Consider the following 27690-nt stretch of genomic DNA (forward strand, 5'->3'; position numbering starts at 1 on the left):
TCATAACATAATTGGCTTAACAGCCAATGTGTATTATTTAACATTACTATTAAAATAGTACTCTTTTGAGAATGGGTAACTGTTTACAAGTTGCTAGCTATCCTATAAAGCCATCAACGAAAACCACATCTTTTCATATTTATCGTTGGTTTGGTAACTTCTTGTTCTTTGACGGACTCTGGCTGGACTGAAGAAACAACATTTTGAAAATGTCAAAGTACGTAGTGTCCGTGGGGGGGGGGGCATTCCACTCCGTTGTGAACGTCCCCATTGAAATGCAACGTCCCCATTGAAATGCACGCCATAAACAGAGTGCAACGTAACAGAATGCCTATGGGTAATGTGAACGAGGCTTTACCTTATGCAGTTGGGTAACTAATTTACAACTGCCAGGACGCAGTTGTAAATGAGACCTTGTTCTCAACTGGCCTACCAGGTTAAATAAAGGTGAAATAAATAAAATAAAAATGGGCTTTGCAGGCGTGGTTCCCTTGCGCGCACAGAATACATTTAATTAAACTGCTGAAAACCCTCCCACTTGCTGGCCAACAGATTTTCTCGTGGAGTTTTCATTCAATAAGATTTTCAATACATTTATCTAAAGCCATCCCTTTAAATTTGGTGTACCTTTAATTAGAATTCGCGAAAGACGCACTTTTTTAACCTTTATTAAAGCAGGGAGTCACCATTGAGACAAGGGTCTCTTTCACAAGGGAACCCTGCATATACAATTGAATAAGAAACTCAAAAATCAACTATAATATAAAAACAAGTAAAATACAGCACAACACAAATATTCAAGAAAAACAATTACATTGCTCAGTATGGTCCCCAATCAATATTTTTAATTGCCTCAGCGGCACAAGAACATCCAATTCTGATGGATTTTGTAGTTGGTTCCAGCAGAGGTGCTTTAAAAATAAAAATTGGATTTACATAGTTCGGTGTAGAACCGAGGAACCTCAAGAGTTTGCCAACCTTGTGAACTGGTTTGGTATTTCCATTTTAACACCAAATTTAGGTAGATCAGAAGCTTGTGTAGTAGAGCTTTGCAAACGAAAAGGGAATAATGAAGTGATATACGGGACTTTAATGAGGACCAGAGAACTTTTTGATACAGGATGCAGTAGTGAGTATTAAAAATGTCATCTGTGATAAAGTGAAGGGCGCTATGGTAGACGACATCCAAAGCTTAAGAATAGTAACTGCTGCAATCTGGTAAATGGTGTCACCATTGTGAAGAACTGTCAGGAAAGATGACTATACAATCTGCTACCTGTTATTTAGGGAGAGCTTTTAACTTGCTCATCCGTATGTTTTTTAAACATTAAATCTTTGTCAATACAAATGCCCAGATATTTATAGGCGGGAACCCGATCTATGGAAGTACCATCCAATGAATAAATATGTAGTTCATTAGAAACATTTTGCAAGAATTAGAGAACAACATACAGTATATTTAGTTTTGCCTGCATTAAGTACACATTTTAAACCAACCAGGGCCTTCTGAAAGGCAACAGATTGCAGCTCTAACATAGCCTTGTCAACAGTTGGGGCAATGGCATACATAACAGTGTCGTCTGCATAAAGTTTTAACTGATAGACCAATATTATTTATATAAATAGTCAAAAGAACAGGTCCCAATACAGACCTCTGCAGTACACCTTTAGTTAAACTAAACTTGACACCATCAGAAATCAGGCATTGTGTCCTATCTGACAGGTAATTCTCAAACCACTAGCAAGAAGCCTGATCCAGAAATATTTCAATCACCCTTTGAATGAGAATGTAATGTCGAAGGCCTTGGAAAGGTCTATAAATAAGGCAGCACAATGGTTTTTATGATCTAAGCAATTTAACACATCATCTAGAAACAATTTAACACATGCTATAAAACAAGCGTAGCAGCTGAAACGGTCTAAAACCAGATTGTTGCACATTTAAAATAGAATGAGAAGTAAAACAAGTTCTTAGCTGAGAGTTGGCCAGGGATTCTAAAACTTTGGAAAGGTGAGAACTTGGAAATTGGAGGGTAGTTTTCTAAGTCAAAAGGATCTTCTCCTTTGTGTAGAGGGAGGACGTGCTGCTTTCCAGATCTTAGGGATAACACCAGAAACAATTGCCAAATTAAAATATAGGTTAATGATTCTGCAATAAGTAATGGCAGAAAGCTGCAGTAAGAAGGGGTCAAGAGAATCAGCCTCTGAGGATTTTTTTACATTGATTTTTAGCAAGGCATTTAGTACATCATAGATTAAATGAAAATAGAGCATGTGTATCTGGGAGTGCATCATTCTCCACAGTCTGTTTCGGGGTGTTTCTCAAAATGCATACTACCGTGCTCAGAACACGCAAATTGGAGCACGGGAGAGTTGGAGTATAAGTCCAAATCAAAGTAGGCGAAACGGAGCATGGAGAGCACTTCTCAAATGCGTACTCTGTTTGTATGTATTTTGAAGCATGCATCGATGCAAGCTTCAACAGAAATCATGCAAAGAAATATGATGCAACCACGTAAAAAATGACGCAACATTTCTTGAAATCAATGGCAGCCATTTTTTAAACTGTAGCGAGAGAAAATACACTTCGACTTTGGAATAAAAAGTGTTGCCTATATCATATGTTGCCTGACTACGTTGATACATTAAATTAACACAGAATGTATTTATTTGGCATGTTTACCTGCCTACCCTGCATAACATTAGCTTTATGTAATTTGTGCCTGTTTAACTAGCTGGCTAGCTAAATTATTACGATTCACATATCTAGCTGATAATTATGAAGTAAAAAATGTGCTTTGTGTAAATCTTGTTTCATCCATTGTTGCCATTGTCCTGGCTGGAAGAAGGTTCAGTGAATGGGAGGTGAAGCGTGAGGTAATAAAGTATGGGGAGTGCGAGTGCTTCTCAAATGTATTGTTTTATGCATCCTCCACACTCTCGTCCTCACAAGAACGTACGCAAGAGAATGTGGTTGAAGAATGCACTCGGCGCATAAGAGTGTGGAGCACGATAGTACGCACATATATATATATATATATATATGCGTACTATAAAAATCGGAATCACTACTGGAATTGGAATAATATATGGATGAGACTGATCCAATTAACCATTGCATTACTGTTCAAAATGTTGTATCAAGTCTGCCCAAATGTGCCTAATTAGTTTGTTTATTGATACATTTTCAAGTACATAACCGTGCACTCTCCTCAAACAATATCATTGTATTTTTTCACTGTAATAGCTACTGTAAATTGGCCAGTGCAGTTAGATTAACAAGAATTTAAGCTTTCTCCCATAAGACATGTCTATGTCCTGGGAAATGTTTGTATTACTTTCAACCGCCATCGATAAAAGACAGTACTGTGCAGCCGTCTTCATCGACCTCGCCAAGGCTTTCGACTCTGTCAATCACCATATTCTTATCGGCAGACTCAATAGCCTCGGTTTTTCGGATGACTGCCTTGCCTGGTTCACCAATTACTTTGCAGACAGAGTTCAGTGTGTCAAATCGGAGGGCATGCTGTCCAGTCCTCTGGCAGTCTCTATGGGGGTGCCACAGGGTTCAATTCTCGGGCCGACTCTTTTCTCTGTATATATCAATGATGTTGCTCTTGCTGCGGGCGATTCCCTGATCCACCTCTATGCAGACGACACCATTCTATATACTTTTGGCCCGTCATTGGACACTGTGCTATCTAACCTCCAAACGAGCTTCAATGCCATACAGCACTCCTTCCGTGGCCTCCAACTGCTCTTAAACGCGAGTAAAACCAAATGCATGCTTTTCAACCGATCGCTGCCTGCACCCGCATGCCCGACTAGCATCACCACCCTGGATGGTTCCAACCTTGAATATGTGGACACCTATAAGTACCTAGGTGTCTGGCTAGACTGCAAACTCTCCTTCCAGACTCACATCAAACATCTCCAATCGAAAATCAAATCAAGAGTCGGCTTTCTATTCCGCAACAAAGCCTCCTTCACTCACACCGCCAAGCTTACCCTAGTAAAACTGACTATCCTACCGATCCTCGACTTCGGCGATGTCATCTACAAAATGGCTTCCAACAATCTACTCAGCAAACTGGATGCAGTCTATCACAGTGCCATCCGTTTTGTCACTAAAGCACCTTATACCACCCACCACTGCGACTTGTATGCTCTAGTCGGCTGGCCCTCGCTACATATTCGTCGCCAGACCCACTGGCTCCAGGTCATCTACAAGTCCATGCCAGGTAAAGCTCCGCCTTATCTCAGTTCACTGGTCACGATGGCAACACCCATCCGTAGCACGCGCTCCAGCAGGTGTATCTCACTGATCATCCCTAAAGCCAACACCTCATTTGGCCGCCTTTCGTTCCAGTACTCTGCTGCCTGTGACTGGAACGAACTGCAAAAATCGCTGAAGTTGGAGACTTTTATCTCCCTCACCAACTTCAAACATCAGCTATCCTAGCAGCTAACCGATCGCTGCAGCGGTACATAGTCTATTGGTAAATAGCCCACCCATTTTCACCTACCTCATCCCCATACTGTTTTTAATTTATTTACTTTTCTGCTCTTTTGCACACCAATATCTCTACCTGTACATGACCATCTGATCATTTATCACTCCAGTGTTAATCTGCAAAATTGTATTATTCGCCTACCTCCTCATGCCTTTTGCACACATTGTATATAGACTGCCCATTTTTTTTCTACTGTGTTATTGACTTGTTAATTGTTTACTCCATGTGTAACTCTGTTGTCTGTTCACACTGCTATGCTTTATTTTGGCCAGGTCGCAGTTGCAAATGAGAACTTGTTCTCAACTAGCCTACCTGGTTAAAAAAAAAAAAAAAAAAGTCATGCTAATCACATTAGTGCACATTTGCTCATCCGTCGCACGGGGGGGGGGACCAATCCCGTAGAGGTTTGACCGTTTCAGAATGGGTGGCAAGGAATAAGTTAGTCCTAAATATTTATTATTAAAAGCATTGTATTTATGACAACAACAAAAAACTATCACAGCAACTGGTTTGATACATTCCCATCTGAAGTACTTACATTCAGTAATCTTGCTCTGGTTTGTCATCCTGAGGGTTCCAGAGATAAAAATGTAGCATAGTTTTGTTTGATAAAATCTATTTATATATATTCAAAGGTAGGAACTGGGTTTACACCTTTCCAACAAGTTGGTTCGTCAAATTTCAAGAGCTGCCCCGGTCAACTGTGCTGTTATTGTGAAGTGGAAACGTCTGGAAGCAACAATGGCTCAGCCGCGAATTGCTAGGCCACACAAGCTCACAGAACGGGACCAGCCCAGTGCTGAAGCGCGTAAAGATCATCTGTCCTCGGTTGCAACACTCACCACAGTGTGACAAACTGCCTTTGGAAGCATTGTCAGCACGATAACTGTTTGTCAGGAGCGTCAACAAACAAATCTAGGTTTGGCAGATGCCAGGAGAAAGCTAAATGCCCGAATGCATAGTGTAAACTGTAAGGTTTGTTGGCGGAGGAATAATGTCCTGGGGCTGTTTTTCATTGTTCTGGCTAGGTCCCTTAGTTCCAGTGAAGGGAAATCTTAACACTACATCATACAATGACATTGTAGACGATTCTGTGCTTCCAACTTTGTGGCAACAGTTTGGGGAAGGCTCTTCCCTGTCTCAGCATGACAATTCCCCCATGGACAAAGCGAGGTCCATACAGAAATGGTTTGTCAAGATCAGTGTGGAAGAACTTGACTGGGCTGCACAGAGCCCTGACCTCAACAGAAATTATATCAATATTACTGTTCCCATTTGAAACATAAGACAAATAGTATGGATAAATAATGTAGCACTAATATCAACCAGAGCATACTGTATCAATTACATGGTTCATAGTAACCAGCAAAGAGTCTCAAGACTGTTCCTTCCTCCCCCTATGCCCTGTTGGACAGAATGACCTGAGGGGTTTGGAGGTTCTCAGGTTCAGATTTAAAACCATGTAGACCGTGGGTTGTAACTCACCACTTAGGCTCTCAGAGCATATTTTGGCAGCACTGAAACATGGGAAAACACAGCATGTCCAGTACTTGCATAATCCACCACATGTCTGTATTGGATTAAGATGGGGAGGGCGGAGAAGGAGATTCCTGGTTGTTTCTCACATTTAGGGAGAGCAGCAGTTTTTACCCCCTGCATCTGGAGGGGCCCCATTCAATAGAGTATGCTGAAATTAATGGGGCAATCTGGCCGAGGTTCATTGTCCAATGAGGAGCTGGGTGAGAATCAGTGTTTGTTCTAAACACAGTGATGCTTACAGGTCAAACTCTCTTCTCGTAACCTCTTGCAAAGAGCAACACACAAATAGCCCACAAGAACATGTCTGTTTGGACTAATTTCACCAGAGAGTTGAGAATATGTACCACTGACTGTGAAAGATACAAATTGTGTGTCCTCTATGTCCTATTCAAACATTTCATAGCCCTGAAAAACAATGTGCTAATAATGGAAATGGTGTAGCTGTGTGTCATATACAGATTATGTAATTCAATAATTTACTATTTAAATGTATTTTACCTTTATTTAACTAGGAAAGTCCGTTAAAAACAAATTCTTATTTACAATGACTGCCTAGGAACAGTGGGTTAACTGCCTTGTTCAGGGGCAGAACAACAGATTTTTACCTTGTCAGCTCGGGGATTCAATCTTGTAACCTTTCTATAAAAGCCTGTATTAGATTTAGTTTGACGGCTGAATTACATTAAAGGGCTGAAAAAAAAGAGTGACATCCATGGATTACTAAACTATCTTGTGTCAACCCCCCACTCAGCTACAGGTTCGCTTATACAAATATTTAGCATACGCATGTCCAAACAGTCAGATAGATACATTTCACAGCTTCCTTAATTAACTGGAAGAGTTCACTGCAGTAGCTGTGGGAAACCTTAGCCATGACACCCAAAGCTAACCGACTGTCTTATCTCTCATATAATGAGAGTGACTGATGGAGCCAAGGGAAAACACACATCAGTTATCGTGTGTGACAACAGTCCACGATGCATGACTGCATGTATGAAAAGAGATTTGCACTTGCACTACCCGAAACAAAATCAATTTTACAGTGTATCCACATCAACAGCCTACAGTCAAAGACCCATGTGGATGTGAGTTTCTCCAACATGGGGTGAGGAGGAAAATGCCCCTGAGAATGTGCCTGTATCCGGGAGAAAAAAAAGGGAACATGACTGTGGGACCAGAAAAGGCACAGGATGCAAATATGGGGGAGCAAGAGCCTGGGGAGCGATAAAACTGTGACACGATGTCAAAGGGAAGACAAATGCTTTTTCTCCATGTACTGTGAACCCAGTGGTGGCTCAGAAAGAGGAGGAATGTCCTGTTACTATGGAAATGACACCGACTCATCTGAAGCTACGTATAGATAAATGTCAGAAAGAATTAGGATAGAGGTAACTTCATCCGTTCTCACATGTTAATGTCCATTGGGAGAATCTGGCAATGACTAAGGCCTAAGAGTCTTTAGATAGACCTGCTGTCCTCAAACTATACTCAGTTGGCAGCTATTCACATGTTTTCATGTAATGTCAGACTAGGAAATGATAGAAAATAGACCTTTAAATACTTTATAATGCATCATTGTTTGTAACAGCTACCACTCGTCATCACAATCTTCCCATTGTATTTTTTTAAAATCTTGTAAAAGAGTTAAGGGGCACAAGTAAATTCCTGTAGAATCTTCACGTGTGAACTGTGAGCCTCACTGCTATCCAAGAGAAACAGATATCTCCCCTGTGAGTATAGACCCAGTTGGATGGAAGTACTTGGGAATGTTTAAGCAATCTTGAGATTTCCATAAAAATACAAAAATCATAAATCATTGGAGATTTCCTGGCTTTACAAAACGGTGACGCATTGCAGACCAGGGAACCAATCCCCTACAGAGATCAAAACACCACTGTTTTCCTCAATATTCATAAGTACCCTCAAAGTAATTGATACATAAGCAGTTAAAGGGAACGTTAACATAAGATTCTCTTTGGCCATTCTGGCATTGGAGTATATAGCACGTTACTACGTGTTGAACATGTTGCAATAATCAAAACCAGGAAAGGGGATCTCGTTTACCAGGGTCTAATATTCCAGTTCCTAGTGCCTCAGACTGGCCAGGGTCAGACCAGGGTCACATTCCATAAGCAACCTTCATGCTGTGTTTATGGGTGGTGTATCTGGGAGGGTATCAGCTTCAGAGACCAATTAAAATGGAGGCTCGCCTGGAATACGCCATGGAGCCAACGATAATGAAACACAGGCTATGAAGGCACACTCACTGCAGTCTATCAAGTCCCAATGACCAGTCAAATTAGTATTCAGTAGGCCTACTACTGCATAAATGTTTTGATATGAAAGAAAATCAAAATGTCTCTCCTTTCCATACCCCTATTTTTCTTCATTTTAAACCACTTCCTCTAAACATGGACATGGTTCATAAAAATGCTGGTTTTGCCTGAATGGCAAACACTGTCGCCCTCTAGTGTTTCATACCAAATACTCCTCTTAAATCACATCTTTGCATGACTATCACAACACTTTTCCATTTGCACGGTTTCACTGCTCGGATTAAAAAGTGAGGAGAGTGGAGATTGAGAAAAATGCCTTTATTCCATATTTGGTTATTCTAATGACCAAAATAAAACTTTATCATGGTGAAGATTGATATCCAACAGCTGAATTCAGGGAAGTGTTAAAACATGTTAAATTGTAAAATATGTTCTCCTATCTGAAAAATACCCCCAAAAATATGAAATTACATTGATAGCTCTATTAAAAAAAAAAAAGTATTTTCAAACTGACATCAAGTACTAGGACATCATTCAAATGATTCCAACACACATAGACTACATTACCAAAGGTATGCGGACACCTGCTTGTCGAACATCTCATTCCAAAATCATTCATATGGAGATGGTCCCCTTTGCAGTCAAAACAGCCTACACTCTTCTGGGAAGTCTTTCCACTAATGTTGGAAAATTGATGTAGGGACTTGCTTCCATTCAGCCACAAGATGTTGGGCAATTAGGCCTGGCTCACAGTCTGCATTCTAATTCATCCCAAAGGTGTTTGACGTGGTTGAAGTCAGGGCTCTGTGCAGGCCAGTCAAGTTCTTCCACACCGATCTCAACAAACTATTTCTGTATGGATCTCGCTTTGTGCACGGGGGAATTGTCATGCTGAAACAGGAAAGGGCCTTCCCCAAACTGGTGCCACAAATTTGGAGGCACAGAAATGTCTAGAATGTCATTGTATGTTGGAGCATTAAGATTTTTCTTTTCACTGGAACTAAGGGGCCTAGCCCGAACCATAAAAAACAGCCCTAGACCATTATTCCTCCTCCACCAAACTTTACAGTTGGCACTATGCATCGGGGCAGGTAGCGTTCTCCTGGCATTCGCCAAATCCAAATTTGTCCGTGGGACTGCCAGATGGTGAAGTGTGATTAATCACTCCTGAGAACGTCAAATCTCTGCCATGCTAGAGCTGCCCCGGTCAACTGTAAGTGATGTTATTGTGAAGTGGAAATGTCTAGGAGCAACAAGGTCTCAGCCGCCAAGTGGTGGTCCTGCTCCAGAGTTCAATGGAGGCAAGCTTTACACCACTCCAGCTGACGCTGGCATTGCGCATGTATACAGCTGCTCAGCCATGGAAACCCATTTCATTAAGCTTCCAACTAACAGTTCTTGTGCTGATGTTACTTCCAGAGGCAGTTTGAAACTCGGTAGACAGGTGATTATTACGGGCTACGCGCTTCAGCACTCGGCGATCCCGTTCTCTGAGCTTGTGTGGCCTAGCACTTGGCGGCTGAGACGTTGTTGCTCCTAGACATTTCCACTTCACAATAACAGCACTTACAGTTGACCGGGGCAGCTCTAGCATGGCAGAGATTTGACGGACTGACTTGTTGGAAAGGTGGCATCCTATGAGGGTGCTATTTTGAAAGTCACTGAGCTCTTAAGTAAGGCCATTCTACTGCCAATGTTTGGCTATGGAGATTGCACGGCTGTGTGCTCAATTTTATGCACCTGTCAACAACCGGTGTGGCTGAAATAGCCAAATCCACTTTTGGCCTTGTAGTGTATCAAACCAGTCAGTCCATAACATGTCCTCCAGGTGCCTCTAGTATGTGGGCATGTTGGGAAGTGTCCATCTTGCGCAAGAACTGCACACATCCATATACGTTGGGTTTTTAGAAATGAAAAAGGTTCAACTCCAGTTCTACAAGGTCTTACAAATGCTATAAAAATATGAATGCGTTTTAGAACAGCTCACTTGACAAAATGCCACATGGAAAATATTTGCATGGACTGACCTGACTAATAGGAGAAGGTAAATGACAAGTCCCTAGTAAAAAGAAAATGCCTATTATGAATTCTTATTGTATAAATGGTCCAGTTTGGTTAGTAACGGAATTTGTTTGAGTAACTTCTTTCACAGTATAACAGTGTTTTAACGAGCTCCACAAATAAATCTACATTCTGTGACCAGTTTACACCATCCAGTTCACGAAAATGGTCCGCTCTTACAGGCAAGACTGAGTCACGTGGCCATGGCTCGCTATATAAAACAGGCAGTGAAGCGATCAGTTACTGTTCGATTGAACGTTAGAATGGGCAAAACGAGTTACCTAAGTGACTTTGAGCATGGTATGATTCCAATATCTCAGAAACAGCCGATCTCCTGGGCTTTTCACAAATTACAGTGTCTAAGGTTTACCGAGAATGTTGCGACAAACAAAAAACAATCACCCACATCAGTCCTGTGGATGAAAACAGCTCGTTGATGAGAGGTTGAAGGAGAATGGCATGAATAGTGCAAGCTACCAGGCGGGCCACAAACAGGCAAATAACGACAACGTACAACAGTGGTGTGCAGAACTGCATCTCGTCAGTCCTGGTCACAGATGGGCTATTGCAGCAGACGACCACACCGGGTTCAACCCATCTCAGCTAATAAGAAGCGGCTCCAGTGAGCACGCGATCACCAACACTGGACAATTGAAGAGCGGAAAAACATTGCCTGGTCCTGCGAAATCCGGTTCCTGTCACGTCATGCTGCTGGAAGAGTCAGGATTTGGCGCAAACGGCATGAGTCTATGGCCCCAACCTGCCTGGTGTCGGCGGTGGTGTAATGGAGTGGGGAATGTTTTACTGGCACACGTTAGGTCCCTTGATACCAACTGAGCAACGTGTCCAAACCCCAAACAATTCAGGCTGTTCTGGAGACAAAGGGTGGTCCGACCCAGTACTAGAGTGTGCATAATGAACTGACCACTGAGTAAGTATTGGTAAGTAAACCTTGTGTAGTGGCTCTGGAAGTAGGGTGTAAAGATGTCCGTTTGTGCCTGTGGATGCAGATGATGACCTGCACCCTGTTCCCTGTGGGTGTCTACATGTAAACTGCAGGCCATGCAAAGAAACAGATGACTCCAGAGGTCAAAATTCAAACACTGCAACCTGCAACCTGATTCTCAATCCTCTTCCCTGACATGGATACAAATTGTTAAATCCATGACCGGTAGTATGCAATTGCACACTTGGGGAGAAGGGTGGATAATCGGGACACAGCCTGTATAGGACTAACTGTTCCCTATCACCGAGGTAAAGAGAGAAATAGGCACCTAAAAAAAGTGTTGCTTTATTATTTTTTAATTTCTGGAGATTACCCTTAACCTTCCCCTCCCTCCCACATATCCCCCACCTTCTCCTCCTGTCATTCTTCATCCACGCGTGCTGTACAGGTCCGCATCCTCAGGGTTGGCCTGGCCAAGGTCAATTAACTTAGGGTCTGGTGCAAATTTGAGTTTCCCTGGAATTACAAAAAATATAATTTTATAGTGGACATCAATATCTGATAAAGAAGATTAAGCCAACTATTTAGCCTCTACTGCTTCACATTGATTTGTGTGACTCACCAGCAGTTTTTGTTACAATCCCAGATGGCTCCTCTGTTGTAGCTGGAGGAGTAGCCTCGTCAACAGGAGCAGGTGCAGTCTCTTCAGCTACAGGAGGTGGGTCAGCAACCCCCTCTATAGGTGCAGGGGCAGCCTCTTCTGCTACCGGGGGTGAAGGAGCAGCATCCTCCTCAACAGGTGCAGGGGGTGAAGGAGCAGCATTCTCCTCAACAGGTGCAGGGGGTGAAGGAGCAGCATCCTCCTCAACAGGTGCAGGGGGTGAAGGAGCAGCATCCTCCTCAACAGGTGCAGGGGGTGAAGGAGCAGCATCCTCCTCAACAGGTGCAGGGGGTGAAGGAGCAGCAGCCTCAACAGGTGCAGGGGGTGAAGGAACAGCATCCTCAACAGGTGCAGGGGGTGGAAGCTCTGTCTCTTCAGCAGGAGGTGGGAGAGGAATAACTTCCGCTGCTGGGGGAGGTACAGGGACAGCCTCAACAGGGGCAGGTGCAGGAATCTCTTCAGCAGCTTCCTCAACAGGAGGTGCAGGGGCAGGCACAAGGGCCGTCTGAACAGCCTCTTGCTCCACCACTGTGACTGCCTCAGGTTCAGCTGCAGTAGGCTCAGTGTCAATAGAACCCTCTGCAGGGGCCACCTCTGTGGTGGACTGAGGGGCAGGTTCGACCACAGATGGAGCACCTTCTACGGGGCCTGAGGCAGAACTAGGTTCAGTGGGGGAAGCCTTGTCAACAGCAGGCGTGGCTGGTTCAGATGATTCAGCTTCAGGGAGGGTCTTTGCCTCTGATACTTCTGGTTCAGGGATGGTAGCTTGGGCGGCTTGCTGCTTGTAAACAGGAAAACGTTGGTCAAGTTCTGTTTAATCCATAAAAAATGCTGTTCAAACTCAAGTTTTCAACTCTTGAGAGAGCTTTAAACAGTTTGTTAGATCTATAAATCATTGACCTACAGTGGGGAGAACAAGTAATTGATACACTGCCGATTTTGCGGGTTTTCCTACTTACAAAGAATGTAGAGGTCTGTCATTTTTATCATAGGTACACTTCAACTGTGAGAGACGGAATCTAAAACAAAAATCCAGAAAATCACATTGTCTGATTTTTAAGTAATTCATTTGCATCTTATTGCATGACATAAGTATTTGATCACCTACCAACCAGTAAGAATTCCAGCTCTCACAGACCTATTAGTTTTTCTTTAAGAAGCTCCACTCATTACCTGTATTAACTGCACCTGTTTGAACTCGTTACCTGTATAAAAGACACCTGTCGACACACTCAATCAAACAGACTCCAACCTCTCCACAATGGCCAAGACCAGAGAGCTGTGTAAGGACATCAGGGATAAAATTGTAGGCCTGCACAAGGCTGGGATGGGCTACAGGACAATAGGCAAGCAGCTTGGTGAAAAGGCAACAACTGTTGGTGCAATTATTAGAAAAAGTCCAAGATGACTGTCAATTCACCCTCGGTCTAGGGCTCCATGCAAGATCTCACCTCGTGGGGCATCAATGAGCATGAGGAAAGTGAGGGAACAGCCCAGAACTACACGGCAGGACCTGGTCAATGACCTGAAGAGAGCTGGGACCACAGTCTCAAAGAAAACCATTAGTAACACACTACGCCATCATGGATTCAAATCCTGCAGTGCACGCAAGGTCCCCCTGCTCAAGCCAGCGCATGTCCAGGCCCATCTGAAGTTTGCCAATGACCATCTGGATGATCCAGAGGAGGAATGGGAGGTGGTCATGTGGTCTGATGAGACAAAAATAGAGCTTTTTGGTCTAAACTCCACTCGCCGTGTTTGGAGGAAGAAGAAGGATGAGTACAACCCCAAGAACACCATCCCAACCGTGAAGCATGGAGGTGGAAACATCATTCTTTGGGGATGCTTTTCTGCAAAGGGGACAGGATGACTGCACCGTATTGAAGGGAGGATGGATGGGGCCATGTATTGCGAGATCTTGGCCAACAACCTCCTTCCCTCAGTAAGAGCATTGAAGATGGGTCGTGGCTGGATCTTCCAGCATGACAACGACCCGAAACACACAGCCAGGGCAACTAAGGAGTGGCTCCGTAAGAAGCATCAAGGTCCTGGAGTGGCCTAGCCAGTCTCCAGACCTGAACCCAATAGAACATCTTTTGAGGGAGCTAAAAGTCTGTATTGCCCAGCGACAGCCCCGAAACCTGAAGGATCTGGAGATGGTCTGTATGGAGGAGTGGGCCAAAATCCCTGCTGCAGTGTGTGCAAACCTGGTCAAGAACTACAGGAAACGTATGATCTCTGTAATTGCAAACAAAGGTTTCTGTACCAAGTATTAAGTTCTGCTTTTCTGATGTATCAAATACTTATGTCATGCAATAAAATGCAAATTAATTACTTAAAAATCATACAATGTGATTTTCTGGATTTTTGTTTGAGATTCTGTCTCTCACAGTTGAAGAGACCCTATGATAAAAATTACAGACCTCTACATGCTTTGTAAGTAGGAAAACCTGCAAAATTGGCAGTGTATCAAATACTTGTTCTCCCCACTGTAGCTAGAACGCTGGTACTCAAGTTTTCCACAGTGAAAACCATTTAAATATAAGAACAGACTAGATGAAAAAAGCATCAGTTATGTCAATAGTCTGTTGTACCTCAAGACTGACAGTTGGGGGGGTTACTTCTTTGGGCTTTGATTTAAATATGGATGCCATAGATGATGTAGTGTACTGGCTTGCTGCATACATCTTCTGCCCCGTGATCTGCAGAAGAACAGAAACACATTGTTAGGCACCTATGGCATAACACAGGGAATCCACAAGTTTCAGCTACAATTTTAGCTCATATGCACATGGATGTTACAAAAATGTACATACAGTTGAAGTCAGACGTTTACATGCACCTTAACTGAGTTTAAATGTATTTGGCCTTCATAATTCCTGACACTTAATCGTAGTAAAAATTCCCTGTCTTAGGTCAGTTAGGATGACCACTTTATTTTAAGAATGTGAAATGTCAGAATAAAAGTAGAGAATGATTTATTTCAGCTTCCCAGTGGGTCAGAAGTTAACACACACTCAATTAGTATTTGGTAGCATTGTCTTTAAACTGTTTAACTGTTTTGGGTAGCCTTCCACAAGCTTCCCACGATAAGTTGGGTGAATTTTGGCCCATTCCTACCTGACAGAGCTGGTGGAACTGAGTCAGGTTTGTAGGCCTCCTTGCTCACACATGCTTTTTCAGTTTTGCCCACAAAATTTCTGTGGGATTGAGGTCAGGGCTTTGTGATGGTCACTCCAATATCTAGATTTTTTTGTCCTAAAGCCATTTGGAAGACCCATTTGCGACCAAGCTTTAACTTCCTGACTGATGTCTTGAGATGTTGCTTCAATATATCCACGTAATTTTCCTCCATCATGATGTCATCTATTTTGTGAAGTGCACCAGTCCCTCCAGCAGCAAAGCACCCCCACAACATGATGCTGCCACCCCCGTGCTTCACGGTTTGGATGGTGTTCTTCGGCTTGTAAGCCTCCCCCTTTTTCCTCCAAACATAACGATGGTCATTATGGCCAAACAGTTCTATTTTTGTTTCATCAGACCAGAGGACATTTCTCCAAAAAGTACAATTTTCATCCCCATGTGCAGTTGCAAAACGTAGTCTGGGTTTTTTATGGCCGTTTTGGAGCAGTGGCTTCTTCCTTGCTGAGCGGTGTTTATACTTGCGTACTATTGTTTGTACAGATGAACGTGGTACCTTCAGGCGTTTGGAAATTGCTCCCAAGGATGAACCAGACTTGTGGAGGTCTGCAATTGTTCTTCTGAGGTCTTGGCTGATTTCTTTAGATTTTCCCATGATGTCAAGCAAAGAGGCACTGAGTTTGAAGGTAGGTCTTGAAATACATCCACAGGTACACCTCCAATTGACTCAAATGAGGTCAATTAGCCTATCAGAAGCTTCTAAAGCCATGACATCATTTTCTGGAATTTACCAAGCTGTTTAAAAGGCACAGTCAACTTAGTGTATGTAAACTTCTGACCCACTGGAATTGTGATACAGTGAATTATAAGTGAAATAATCTGTCTGTAAACAATTGAAAAATTACTTGTGTCACGCACAAAGTAGATGGCCTAACCGACATGCCAAAACTATAGTTTGTTTACAAGAAAGAGTGGTTGAAAAACTAGTTTTAATGACGCCAACCTAAGTGTATGTAAGCTTCCGACTTAAACTTGACATCTGCATTTTAAAAAACGATATTGTGCAATAATACAAAAGGTGTCTAAACAGTCTAAAGTATTGGATCTCATTATATTTATATAATAGTGAGTAAAAATATCTTAGTGACACTCAAAAGGAAGCTGGGGCAAAAGTGTCCCTGTACATTAATCTGTGGAATTACTATACCTTTACAACACCCACTGTCTGAGTGGGGTAGCACACGGAAGTGCCTACAGTGGCCATACCCAGAGGAACCCCCAGCCTCATCAGACGTGACCCTGCAGAGAAATAACCAGTCAGCTACTGTACATAGTGGAACATGATTACCAAAGAGACATTTGGCAACATGCTTTTTCAGACATTTTACTGCAATGTGTACATTTCAGATCATCTATAATAATGGTCAATAATCTGGGCCGTATTCAGTGATGTGAAACGTTCTGTACATTGCATAGATATAGAATGATCAGACACAATGCCCTATTCTATCAGAGACAATCATCAGTTTTACACAACACATTTATTTCTGAACTATCTGTAATGTCACATCCTCCTGAACAGCGGACTTCCCGCAATATCTTTAATGCAGCAACTCATTACCTTTCCTTGCCAGGATCAGACCCGCTAACCCAGAGACTGTGATTACACCGACCCTCGGCATAAAACCAGGAGAAGGATCTCTCAGGAACTCATATGTATCTAGGTAAAATAAACATGGAAAAAAGGTTTTGCAGAGATAGCAGAACAGACCTACTCATTTGTCAACAGAACTCCCCCACTCCTCACCGTGTCCAGCAGTATAGACTGTTACAGCTCCGACCTTGACAGAGGTATAAGCATTCTGGAAAAACAATGGTCAGAAATTAGCACAAAATACAACTTGTTTGCAAAACAAACCAACTGAGATATTACATAAGTTATACCACAAAAGCAGCTATTTTGATAAAGTCCCTCACCTTCTATCGATCTCATGGCATCGAACACAAAATTTGAGTTCTCAGTAAGAGTCGATTTTTACAATAACTGAACTAAAGAGCCATTCCAAAACTTCCTGCAAGTCATTCTTAAAAACTTATATTGATGAATATTCAACATCAGCCAACACAACCAATCAAGTCAGTCACCAGTGAAAGAGGCCATTTGAACCAGTTAGTGTTTCTATACCTTAACGGCAGTAACGTATGGTTGCAGCCCCACCCGGACCACACCGAGCCCGTTCTGCAGAGCTCCAGGCTGCTCATTCATGTAGTGCATTGTTGTAGGGTCTGGAGCATAGATGGACAACTGAGGACAGTACAATAGATCAATAGGATCAACAAAGGTGGCAATAGTCACATACATCAGGTTTCAAGTTCACTGTCACATGCACAAGTAGAGCGAAATGCCCTTCTTGCTTGCTCTTTCACAACAACGTAGTTATGAATATCAGTAGTAATATAAAATATGTATAAAAAAGTAAAAGTATAATAAAAACACACGAGAAATAGAAATAAGTAACTGTTCTTGAGTAAATTCTACATCTTGGTTCATAGATTACCTCTCTAGGGGAGAGCAGCACAGTCTCTGTTTTGTACTGACTCATGGCATAAACTCGAAATGAGGCCAATCCCATTGCTGCTGGGATCACCGCCAGCTTCACTACCTGCAGAGAGACACACAAACACAGACCTTTGTCAGGATAGGCCTAAAGTGGTTTTCCAGTCTCAAATTCACATCAACAGTTATTGATGAAGCACAGTTGAATCCAGTAAAATATAGGCTTACACCCGTTTTGTGCCAGTCAGTCCTACTTTGGACCTATATTGGAAAATATTTTACTGTAAATTATGTTGAAAAGGACTAAAGATAATTATTATAATGGAAATTATGATACTGCATCATCATTAGTGATTAATATATCGATATTTGAATCCAATTATCAATTTGTATTTTTTTTGCTACTGTAGGTAGCACTTTTATTTCCCTGACTGATCAAAACTCGTTTTCTTTCAGCAGGCATATAGTTGGCCCATTCATAGACGCTAACTACCGTATAATGCAGACCAGACCACTTGCGTGCATGCATGCATGTTGATTTTGTCCACCAACACCAGACGCGATCAGGACACACAGGTTGAAACATCAAAACAAACTCTGAACCAACTATATTAATTTGGGGACAGGTCGAAAAGCATTAAACATTTATGGCAATTTAGCCAGCTAGCTTGCTGTTGCTAGTTCATTTGTCCTGAGATAAACATTGGGTTGTTATTTTACCTGAAATGCACAAGGTCCTCTACAACAATTAATTCACAGATAAAAGGGTAAAAGTTTGTTTCTAGTAATCTCTCCTCCTTCAGGCGTCGTCTTCTTCGGACTTTATATGGCGGTTGGCAACCAATTTTAAGGTGCATTACTACCACCAACTGGACCACCAACTGGACTGGAGTGTGGACCTCAGTTCATCTTTCAATCACCCACGTGGGTATATTCTCCTAAAATCCTCCTATAACCAAATTCTATTTTAGCGTCTGGCTACGCAGACGCTAGCGAGCAGTGTGGGTGCAACGATTGAATAACGTGTACATTTATTTTGCAATGCTCGCGCACACAACATGGGCGGTGTGGTCACCATGTTAGCACCTATTGACAACGACATCTTCCGGGGGACTTTTATTAAGAGCCCTGAAAGTTACCAAAGCATCGCCTGTAGTATGGTTTTGTAGAAATAAGAAACGTATCCTTCATATCAATGAGAAATGATTTCCCCAAAACAATAGGTTCACTTACTACACACCTGTATAGGGTTAGTGTTCCCTATGGCCATATCTCCATGTTACAGCGCTTGTACAGAAGACAGGGACTACCACCTATGTTAATTATCTAGGCTATCTGTGTAAGCGTAAATGATCTACATGGCCGCCTCGCTTCGCGTTCCTAGGAAACTATACAGTATTTTGTTTATTTCTTACATTGTTACCCCAGGAAATCTTAGGTTTTATTACATACAGTCGGGAGGAACTATTGGACATAAGAGCAACGTCAACTCCCCAACATTACGACCAGGAGTACGACTTTCCCGAAACGGATCCTCTGTTTGGCCCACCACACAGGACAATGGATCGGATTCCAGCCAGCGACCCAAAACAAAGGCGCCGCAGAAGGGGCAGATGGAGCGGTCTTCTGGTCAGGCTCCGTAGACGGGCACATCGCGCACTGCTCCCGAGCTTACTACTCGCCAATGTCCAGTCTCTTGACAACAAGGTAGACTAAATCCGAGCAAGGGTTGCCTTCCAGAGAGACATCAGAGACTAACGTTCTTTGTTTCACGGATACATGGCTCACTCGAGACACGCTATCGGAGTCGGTACAGCCACCTGGTTTCTTCACACACCGCGCCAACAGAAACAAGCATCTCTCTGGTAAGAAGAAGGGCGGGGGTGTATGCCTTGTGATTAACAAGACGTGGTGTGATCATAACAACATACAGGAACTCAAGTCCTTTAATTCACATGACTTAGAATTCCTCACAATCAAATGCCGACCGCATTATCTACTAGAGGTTGACCGATTAATTAGGGTCGATTTCAAGTTTTCATAACAATTGGAAATCGTTTTTTTTTTTACACCTTTATTTAATCTTTATTTAACTAGGCAAGTCAGTTAAGAACACATTCTTATTTTCAATGACGGCCTAGGAACGGTGGGTTAACTGCCTCGTTCAGGGGCAAAACGATAGATTTTCACCTTGTCAGCTCGGGGTATTCAATCTTGCAACCTTATAGTTAACTAGTCCAACGCAATAACGACCTGCCTCTCTCTCGTTGCACTCCACAAGGAGACTGCCTGTTACGCGAATGCAGTAAGCCAAGGTAAGTTGCTAGCTAGCATTAAACTTATCTTAGAAAATACAATCAAACAATCAAGCACTAGTTAGCTAAACACAGTTGATGATATTACTAGATATTATCTAGCGTGTCCTGCGTTGCATATAATCTGACTGAGCATACAAGCATACAAGTATCTAAGTATCTGACTGAGCGATGGTATTTAGCCTCAAATAAATAATGAAACATGTTTAAATAATTCAAATACAAAGTGTTGGAGAAGAAAGTAAAAGTGCAATATGTGCCATGCAAAAATGCTAATGTTTAAGTTCCTTGCTCAGAACATATGAAAGCCGGTGGTTCCTTTTAACATATGAGTCTTCAATATTCCCAGGTAAGAAGTTTTAGGTTGTAGTTATTATAGGAATTATAGGACTATTTCTCTCGATGCCATTTGTATTTCATATACCTTTGACTATTGGATGTTCTTAGGCACTTTAGTATTGCCAGTGTAACAGTAGAGCTTCCGTCCCTCTCCTCGCCCCTACCTGGGCTCGAACCAGAAACACATCGACAACAGCCACCCTCAAAGCAGCGTTACCCATGCAGAGCAAGGGGAACAACTACTCCAAGTCTCAGAGCGAGTGACGTTTGAAACGCTATTAGCACGCACCACGCTAAATAGCTAGCCATTTCACATCGGTTACATCAGCCTAATCTCAGGAGTTGATAGGCTTGAAGTCATAAACAGCTCAATGCATGAAGCACAGCGAAGAGCTGCTGGCAAAACGCACGAAAGTGCTGTTTGAATGAATGCTTACGAGCCTGCTGCTGCCTACCATCGCTCAGTCAGACTGCTCTATCTAATCATAGACTTAATTATAATATAATAACACACAGAAATACGAGCCTTTGGCCATTAAAATGGTCGAATCCAGAAAATATCATTTCGAAAAACAAAACGTTTATTCTTTCAGTGAAATACGGAACCGATCTGTATTTTATCTAACGGATGGCATCCCTAAGTCTAAATATTGTAGTTACACTGTACAACCTTCAATGCTATGTCATAATTATGTACAATTCTGGCAAATTAACTACAGCCTTTGTTTGGAATAAATGGACTTCACACAGTTCGCAATGAGCCAGGCGGCCCAAACTGCTGCATATACTGCTTGCACGGAACACAAGGTTTAAAAATATATACTTGTGTATTGATTTTAAAGAAAGGCATTGATGTTTATGGTTAGGTACATTGGTGCAACAACAGTGCTTTTCTCGCAAATGCGCTTGTTAAATCATCACCCGTTTGTCGAAGTAGGCTGTGATTCAATGAAAAATTAACAGGCACCGCATTGATTATATGCAACGCAGGACACGCTAGATAAACTAGTAATATCATCAACCATGTGTAGTTAACTAGTGATTATGTTAAGATTGATTGTTTTTTATAAGTTTAACGCTAGCTAGCAACTTACCTTGGCTTCTTTCTGCCCTCGCGTAACAGGTAGTCAGCCTGCCACGCAGGCTTCTCGTGGAGTGCAATGTAAGGCAGGTGGTTAGAGCGTTGGACTAGTAACCGGAAGGTTGCAAAAACAAATCCCCGAGCTGACAAGGTAAAAATCTGTCGCTCTGCCCCTGAACAAGGCAGTTAACCCACCGTTCCTAGGCAGCCATTGAAAATAAGAATGTGTTCTTAATGAGCTTACCTAGTTAACCTTTTAGGGATAGGGGGCAGCATTTTCACTTTGAATTGCGTGCCCATAGTGAACTGCCTCCTACTCTGTCCCAGATGCTAATATATGCATATTATTATTACTATTGGATAGAAAACACTGAAGTTTCTAAAACTGTTTGAATTATGTCTGTGAGTATAACAGAACTCATAGGGCAGGCAAACTTCCAAACAGGAAGTGGAAATTCTGGGGCTGGTTGATTTTCAACTCATTGCCTATTCACATCCAAATAAGATATGGATCTGTTCGCACTTCCTACGCCTACCACTAGATGTCAACAGTCAGTAGAACGTGGAATGAAGCCTCTAGTGTGATGTGGGACCGACAGCTATTTGAGTCACTGGTCTGGCAGAATGCCAGTTCCTGGTTACGCACAGTACTTATTATATCGCCTTGCATTCCATTACTCTGTAGACAAAAACGAATGCTCCGGTTGTAACGTTATTGAATATATATGATAATAACATTCTGAAGATTGATTCTCTACTTAGTTTGACCAGTTTATTCGACCTGGAATATAACTTATTGAAGTTTTCATCCGAGTTCACCTGGACCGGTCCCAGCTTTTGGACATGTGAGCTAATCGTGCTCGCAAAAGTAGCTAAATGGACACTAGTAATGGACATTATCGAACAAAACAACGATTTATTGTGGAACTAGGATTCCTTGCACTGCATTCTGATGAAAGATCATCAAAGGTAAGGGAATATTTATGATGTAATTTCGTTTTTCTGTTGACTCCAACATGGCGGAGAAATATATTTAAGTCTGAGCGCAGTCTCAGATTATTGCATGGTATGCTTTTTTCGTAACGTTTTTTAAAAATCTGACACAGCGGTTGCATTAAGAACCAGTGTATCTTTAATTATATGTAAAACATGTATCTTTCGTCAACGGTTTATGATGAGTATTTCTGTTATCTCTGTAATTACTCCGGATATTTTGGAGCCATTTCTGAACATGGCGCCAATGTAAACCAAGATTTGTGGATATAAATATGCATATTATCGAACAAAACATAAATGTATTGTGTAACATGATGTCATATGAGTGTCATCTGATGAAGATTATCAAAGGTTAGTGATTCATTTTATCTCTAATTCTGCTTTTGTGACCATCTTTGGCTGTTTTTTCTGATTTAGTGATGATCTAACATAAATATATGTTGTGTTTTCGCTGTAAAACATTTTTAAAAATCAGACACGCTGGTTAGATTAACAAGATGTTTATCTTTCATTTGCTGTATTGGATTGGTTAATGTGTGAATTTCCCGCGCTGCCTTTTGAGCGAAATGTTGGGGGAACCTGTGTCATAGACAGGTTAAATAAAGATGTAAAAATAAACATTTTAACGTTTAAAAAAATATATTTATTGGCAAGTCAGGGTCCAAAAATACAGATTGTTATGAAAACTTGAAATCGGTTCTAATTAAATCAGCCATTCCGATTAATCGGTCGACCTCTACTTCAGAGGGTAGTGCGTACGGCCCAGTACATCACTGGGGCAAAGCTGCCTGCCACCCAGGAACTCTACACCAGGCAGAGGAAGGCCCTAAAAATTGTCAAAGACCCCAGCCACCCCAGTCATTGACTGTTCTCTCTTCTACCGCATGGCAAGCGGTACCGGAGTGCCAAGACTAGGACAAAAAGACTTAACAGTTTTTACCCCCAAGCCATAAGACTCCTGAACAGGTAACCAAAAGGTTACCCGGACTATTTGTATTGTGTGCCTCCTCCCAACCCCTATTTTACGCTGCTGCTACTCTCTGTTTATCATATATGCATAGTCACTTTAACTATACATTCATGTACATACTACCTCAATTGGCCAGACCAACCAATGCTCCCGCACATTGGCTAACTGGGCTATCTGCATTGTGTCCCACCACCCGCCAACCCTTCTTTTTACGCTACTGCTACTCTCTGTTCATCATATATGCATAGCCACTTTAACCATACCTACATGTAAATACTACCTCAATAAGCCTGACTAACCAGTGTCTGTATATAGCCTTGCTACTGTTATTTTCAAATGTCTTTTTACTGTTGTTTTATTTCTTTACTTACCTACACACACACACACACACATTTTTTTCGCACTATTGTTTAGAGCCTGTAAGTAAGCATTTCACTGTTGTATTCGGCACACGTGACAACTTTGATTTGATTTGTTCATCGACTACAACTCAGCATTTAATACCATAGTACCCTCCAAACTCGTCAATAAGCTCGAGACCCTGGGCCTCGACCCCGCCCTGTGCAACTGGGTCCTGGACTTCCTGACAGGCCTCCCCTAGGTGGTGAGGGTAGGTAACAACATCTCCACCTCACTGATCCTCAACACTGGGGCCCCACAGGGGTGCATTCTCAGCCCTCTCCTGTACTCCCTGTTCACCCATGACTGCGTGGCCATGCATGTAAATATATATTTTTTTTAAAGATGAATTCTCACTGATATAAGGGCTATATGTTTCAAACCAGTGACATGATGATTATTTTAGTTTCTAACAATTAAAACACAGCAACATGATTGTAGTTCACATGGAGTCAGCCGCAGGAAAAGCTAACCATTGAAAACCCTACAGAGAAGTTATATAGTGAGCAATATGTTTGGAACATCAAATCACAATTAAAATCTCAGTATGAAATCGAAATAGGTCTATAGCTGGAATCGCAACACATATCGGCACCCAAGTATCGTGATAATATCATGAAGTCTCTGGCAAGCCCCAGCCCTAATTGTCATGAATAGTATTACAGTTACCAGAACAGTATTTTCTTATTAAATCATGGTTGCATTTTTTAAAACCAAGAATGCAATATTAATGTGATCCTCAGAGAGATAAGACATTGAGCTTGTTGAGCAGGATCTTCTAGAGTGAAATAATGAACGTTAAATGGATACAATTAAGCTAGCTAACAAGTTTAGGAGAGATTTCGAAGGTCACCTTAATCTTTTTTAATCATATTAAAAGAGTAGCCTACATTCAACGTTAATCCTGAAATACAGAGAAACACTGGGCTACATTACTATACAATTTTAGATCTACTTTAAACTCCACATTCATAGATAGCTATAACATGGACATAGTTCTACCACAATAATTTGCGTTTGTACAACATGTTCTAAAAGGGGCGTGTAGCAAACTGCATGTTTATACGACGCCATTCTGGTCAATTTATACACATAGCTAAATACACAAATGTAAATTATTCGACCTTTTTAAAAGACCTTAGAGTCCCAGCTCAAACTCGAGGTAAACATGTTTTAGGATAGGTTTGCATGGTAGAAAACTTACCGTGGCAGCCATGATGGTAACTCCACCTCAGAGTCTTACCGGTGCCGATGAGGAACCAACTTTATCATAGGAAAACGCGTTAAATCCTGTTAGACTGTTTCTGCCGCTAAATTGATTTTACTGGTCAGTGTATGACCTCGAAAGTAACAATGCTATACAAAAAGCAACGTTAATAATCAGTTATCCTCTTTATTTAAAGAGTAGTGTTTTCATTCCTTGTCCTATCATCGAAAAATCCTGCACATGTGGGTCCCTGAAGGGTTGAATAACTGCTTCAGTTCAGGGTAGCCTCATTTTGTAACGTTTTATTATCGAATTAAATACACAGAAATGCATTAATTTGTGCGGTAATTCAGTTTATTGGTTTTACAACTTAGATTTTTACAACCTTGTACTATATATATTTCTGAGAAACAAAAGCTACTTTTGATTCATAGGAAGAATAAATGTATCTCTTTCTCAAGAACAATGTTTTTATAAGTTAATGTACAGATAAACAGATAATAATATACTTCCAAAAAAGAGCAATATGTTCCTTTTTTAATGTCGCAGTGCAACTTACATCTTAGCTACACACCTGCGCAGTTGTACTATGAGGTGCACACCTCCAAAATAACACAGTGGAACCCTGGACAGATTGGACAGATTTCATGTACAATGTTTTAAAACATTGTGAGAACAATTACATTCTGGTTAAATGAAATACATTCTACAATACATGTACTGCTCTTCATAAAATTTGAGAATTTAGAGCAACAACTGCGGACATTTTAGAAGTGTTAGTAGTATGTCTATTATGACATGTAGCCGGGCCAGTGTAGTTATACTGTATAACAAATGTACTGACACCTAAAAAGCATTTTAAGTACCAGGACACAACACTGGATGATAATTGCAGGTGAATTGAAGCAATGTCAATATCCTGCCAGGAATAGGGTACAAGTATTAAGCGGCGCAAAGTAAAACATTATCATTGAAATTTGATAGAAGTAAAATAGAAACCAAGTAAAAGAAAGTCAAGTAAATAGGCCTAGAAAAGAAACAACCAAGTGTGTCAAACATTAAAAATGTGTTATGAGTTGTTGATCATGTATTTTGCGCAGATAAAATGCAGTCACATTGAAGTACTACGGCACTACTTCTCAACCTGTAGAAATAAACAACTTAAGCAGATAGATATACGTTGACAATTTCCGGGATCCCTTTAAAAATAAACCAGTACATTCACATATAAAATCAACAGAGACACAGAAAGGGAACAGAATACATGAGCAGAACTCAGGACCTGAATCAATCCTGAAGATCAGGAGGTCATTCCTCTAACAGCTGGAGTGAAGCACAAACAGTCATTCAGGAGACTCAATGCTTTTTGTATTTTAGATCATTTTTCTAAGAAAAATATAAGTAAAAAGATTCTGTGGTCACAGAATCTAAAGATTGCATTCACAAGTATATAGTTCACAGTTTTAAATAGAGGGTGCTGCTATGCAAACAATATCATATTTTTCATTTAACACATTTCTCAACCCCAATGGCCACATGTACATGTTTACTACCATGCAGATGTTTGATTTCAAAAATCAATTTCACCAACAAATTCTATAATGATGGCCAAAATCATAATAGCTACAAAGATATATCAATAAATGCAAAAGTTTCATTCCGGTGAGCTGTGTTTGGCTAAACTACTTTGTTTAAATTTCAAACAAAATCTACATAATTATACATACATGTTAAACATGCAACATCCGTACATACAACAGAAATGCATTATAAAACCCTACTGAGCCTCATACACTAAAAGGCCAAATACCTCCATCTCTTTCTCTCTCCCTCACACACCCATCTTCTCTCCACACTTATACATACATACAGTACATACTTTTAAACAGATTGGGTCTTTCTTTCCGTGGATTTCAGGGTCACACAGTACCATGGTGCCCCAGTAGGGGGTGCATTGTTGTAATCAGAATGATGCCTATTAGCCAGTCGCGACATAGCTCTCTCTTAAAGCAGCATTAAAGGGGAAATAAAAAGGAAATAAAAACTAAACTCCATTCCTCTTAAGCAAGCAATGAAATAAGAAAAAATACAATAGAAGAAAAAAATGCATTTGCATCAGCCAAAAACAGTTACAACTTTTTGTTGTTAAGTTCTCTTTCAATCTATCATTTGTTGCATTTTCTGTTTTAAAGATAATGAATGATAGTTTCTCTTCAGGCATGCAGAATGGCACCCCGTGGGGGCCTTATTTTATCCAATATACAGTATATACACCAACAGTTACTCTTATGTTTGACCTCAGTGCAGTATGTACACATATTACAGTGATTGGTTTGTCAGTTAGTTTGAAGGGAATGGTGATGGTAGACCCTGGCTGCATAAACGATTGCGGGGGAAGAGATAATGGCATGATTCCACAGTGTCTCCTTGTTACTCTGTCTCTGAGTACTCGTGTCTCAAACGTGAGTTTCGATGAAGGAGTGGGTGTGCATCATCAGTGGTGGGGACAGGGGTGAGAGGTCGGATCCCTCGGGGTGGGGCTCTGTCGGGACGGAGCTGAACTCACAGATGTCCACAAACAGCTCATGGTGCTGCTGCTTCCACTGTTGGAACTTCTGGGAGTTTAGACCGGAGTCGTCCAGTACTTGGCAGATAATGGCCAGATCACCCTCTTTGGCCTGTGGGAAA

At 41.5% G+C, this 27690-nt stretch overlaps 2 protein-coding genes across 3 annotated transcripts in view; both read right to left on the reverse strand.

Annotated features, from left to right (window-relative positions):
* Window positions 1-652: 652 nt before the first annotated feature.
* Window positions 653-25127, reverse strand: apool (apolipoprotein O-like). Its single transcript, XM_046320553.1, has 10 exons — window positions 25000-25127; window positions 17697-17801; window positions 17324-17443; window positions 16946-17000; window positions 16760-16858; window positions 16346-16437; window positions 14592-14699; window positions 11959-12775; window positions 11745-11852; window positions 653-2097 (listed from the first exon to the last, which is right to left on the reverse strand). Exons 1-9 carry the CDS (start codon window positions 25009-25011, stop codon window positions 11764-11766), a joined length of 1497 nt encoding a protein of 498 aa, XP_046176509.1. The 5' UTR covers window positions 25012-25127; the 3' UTR covers window positions 653-2097; window positions 11745-11763.
* A 221-nt stretch (window positions 25128-25348) lies between these two features.
* Window positions 25349-27690, reverse strand: part of LOC124008991 (connector enhancer of kinase suppressor of ras 2-like) — a 60770-nt gene continuing 58428 nt past the window's right edge. For both annotated transcript variants that reach the window (XM_046320571.1, XM_046320570.1), the window contains one exon: window positions 25349-27680. In XM_046320571.1, coding sequence (XP_046176527.1) covers window positions 27459-27680 — 222 coding nt within the window. In that variant the 3' untranslated portion in view covers window positions 25349-27458. The remainder of the gene's footprint in view (window positions 27681-27690) is intronic.

The sequence above is a fragment of the Oncorhynchus gorbuscha genome, linkage group LG02 (genome assembly GCF_021184085.1).
Source record: "Oncorhynchus gorbuscha isolate QuinsamMale2020 ecotype Even-year linkage group LG02, OgorEven_v1.0, whole genome shotgun sequence".
NCBI classification, from domain to species: domain Eukaryota; kingdom Metazoa; phylum Chordata; class Actinopteri; order Salmoniformes; family Salmonidae; genus Oncorhynchus; species Oncorhynchus gorbuscha.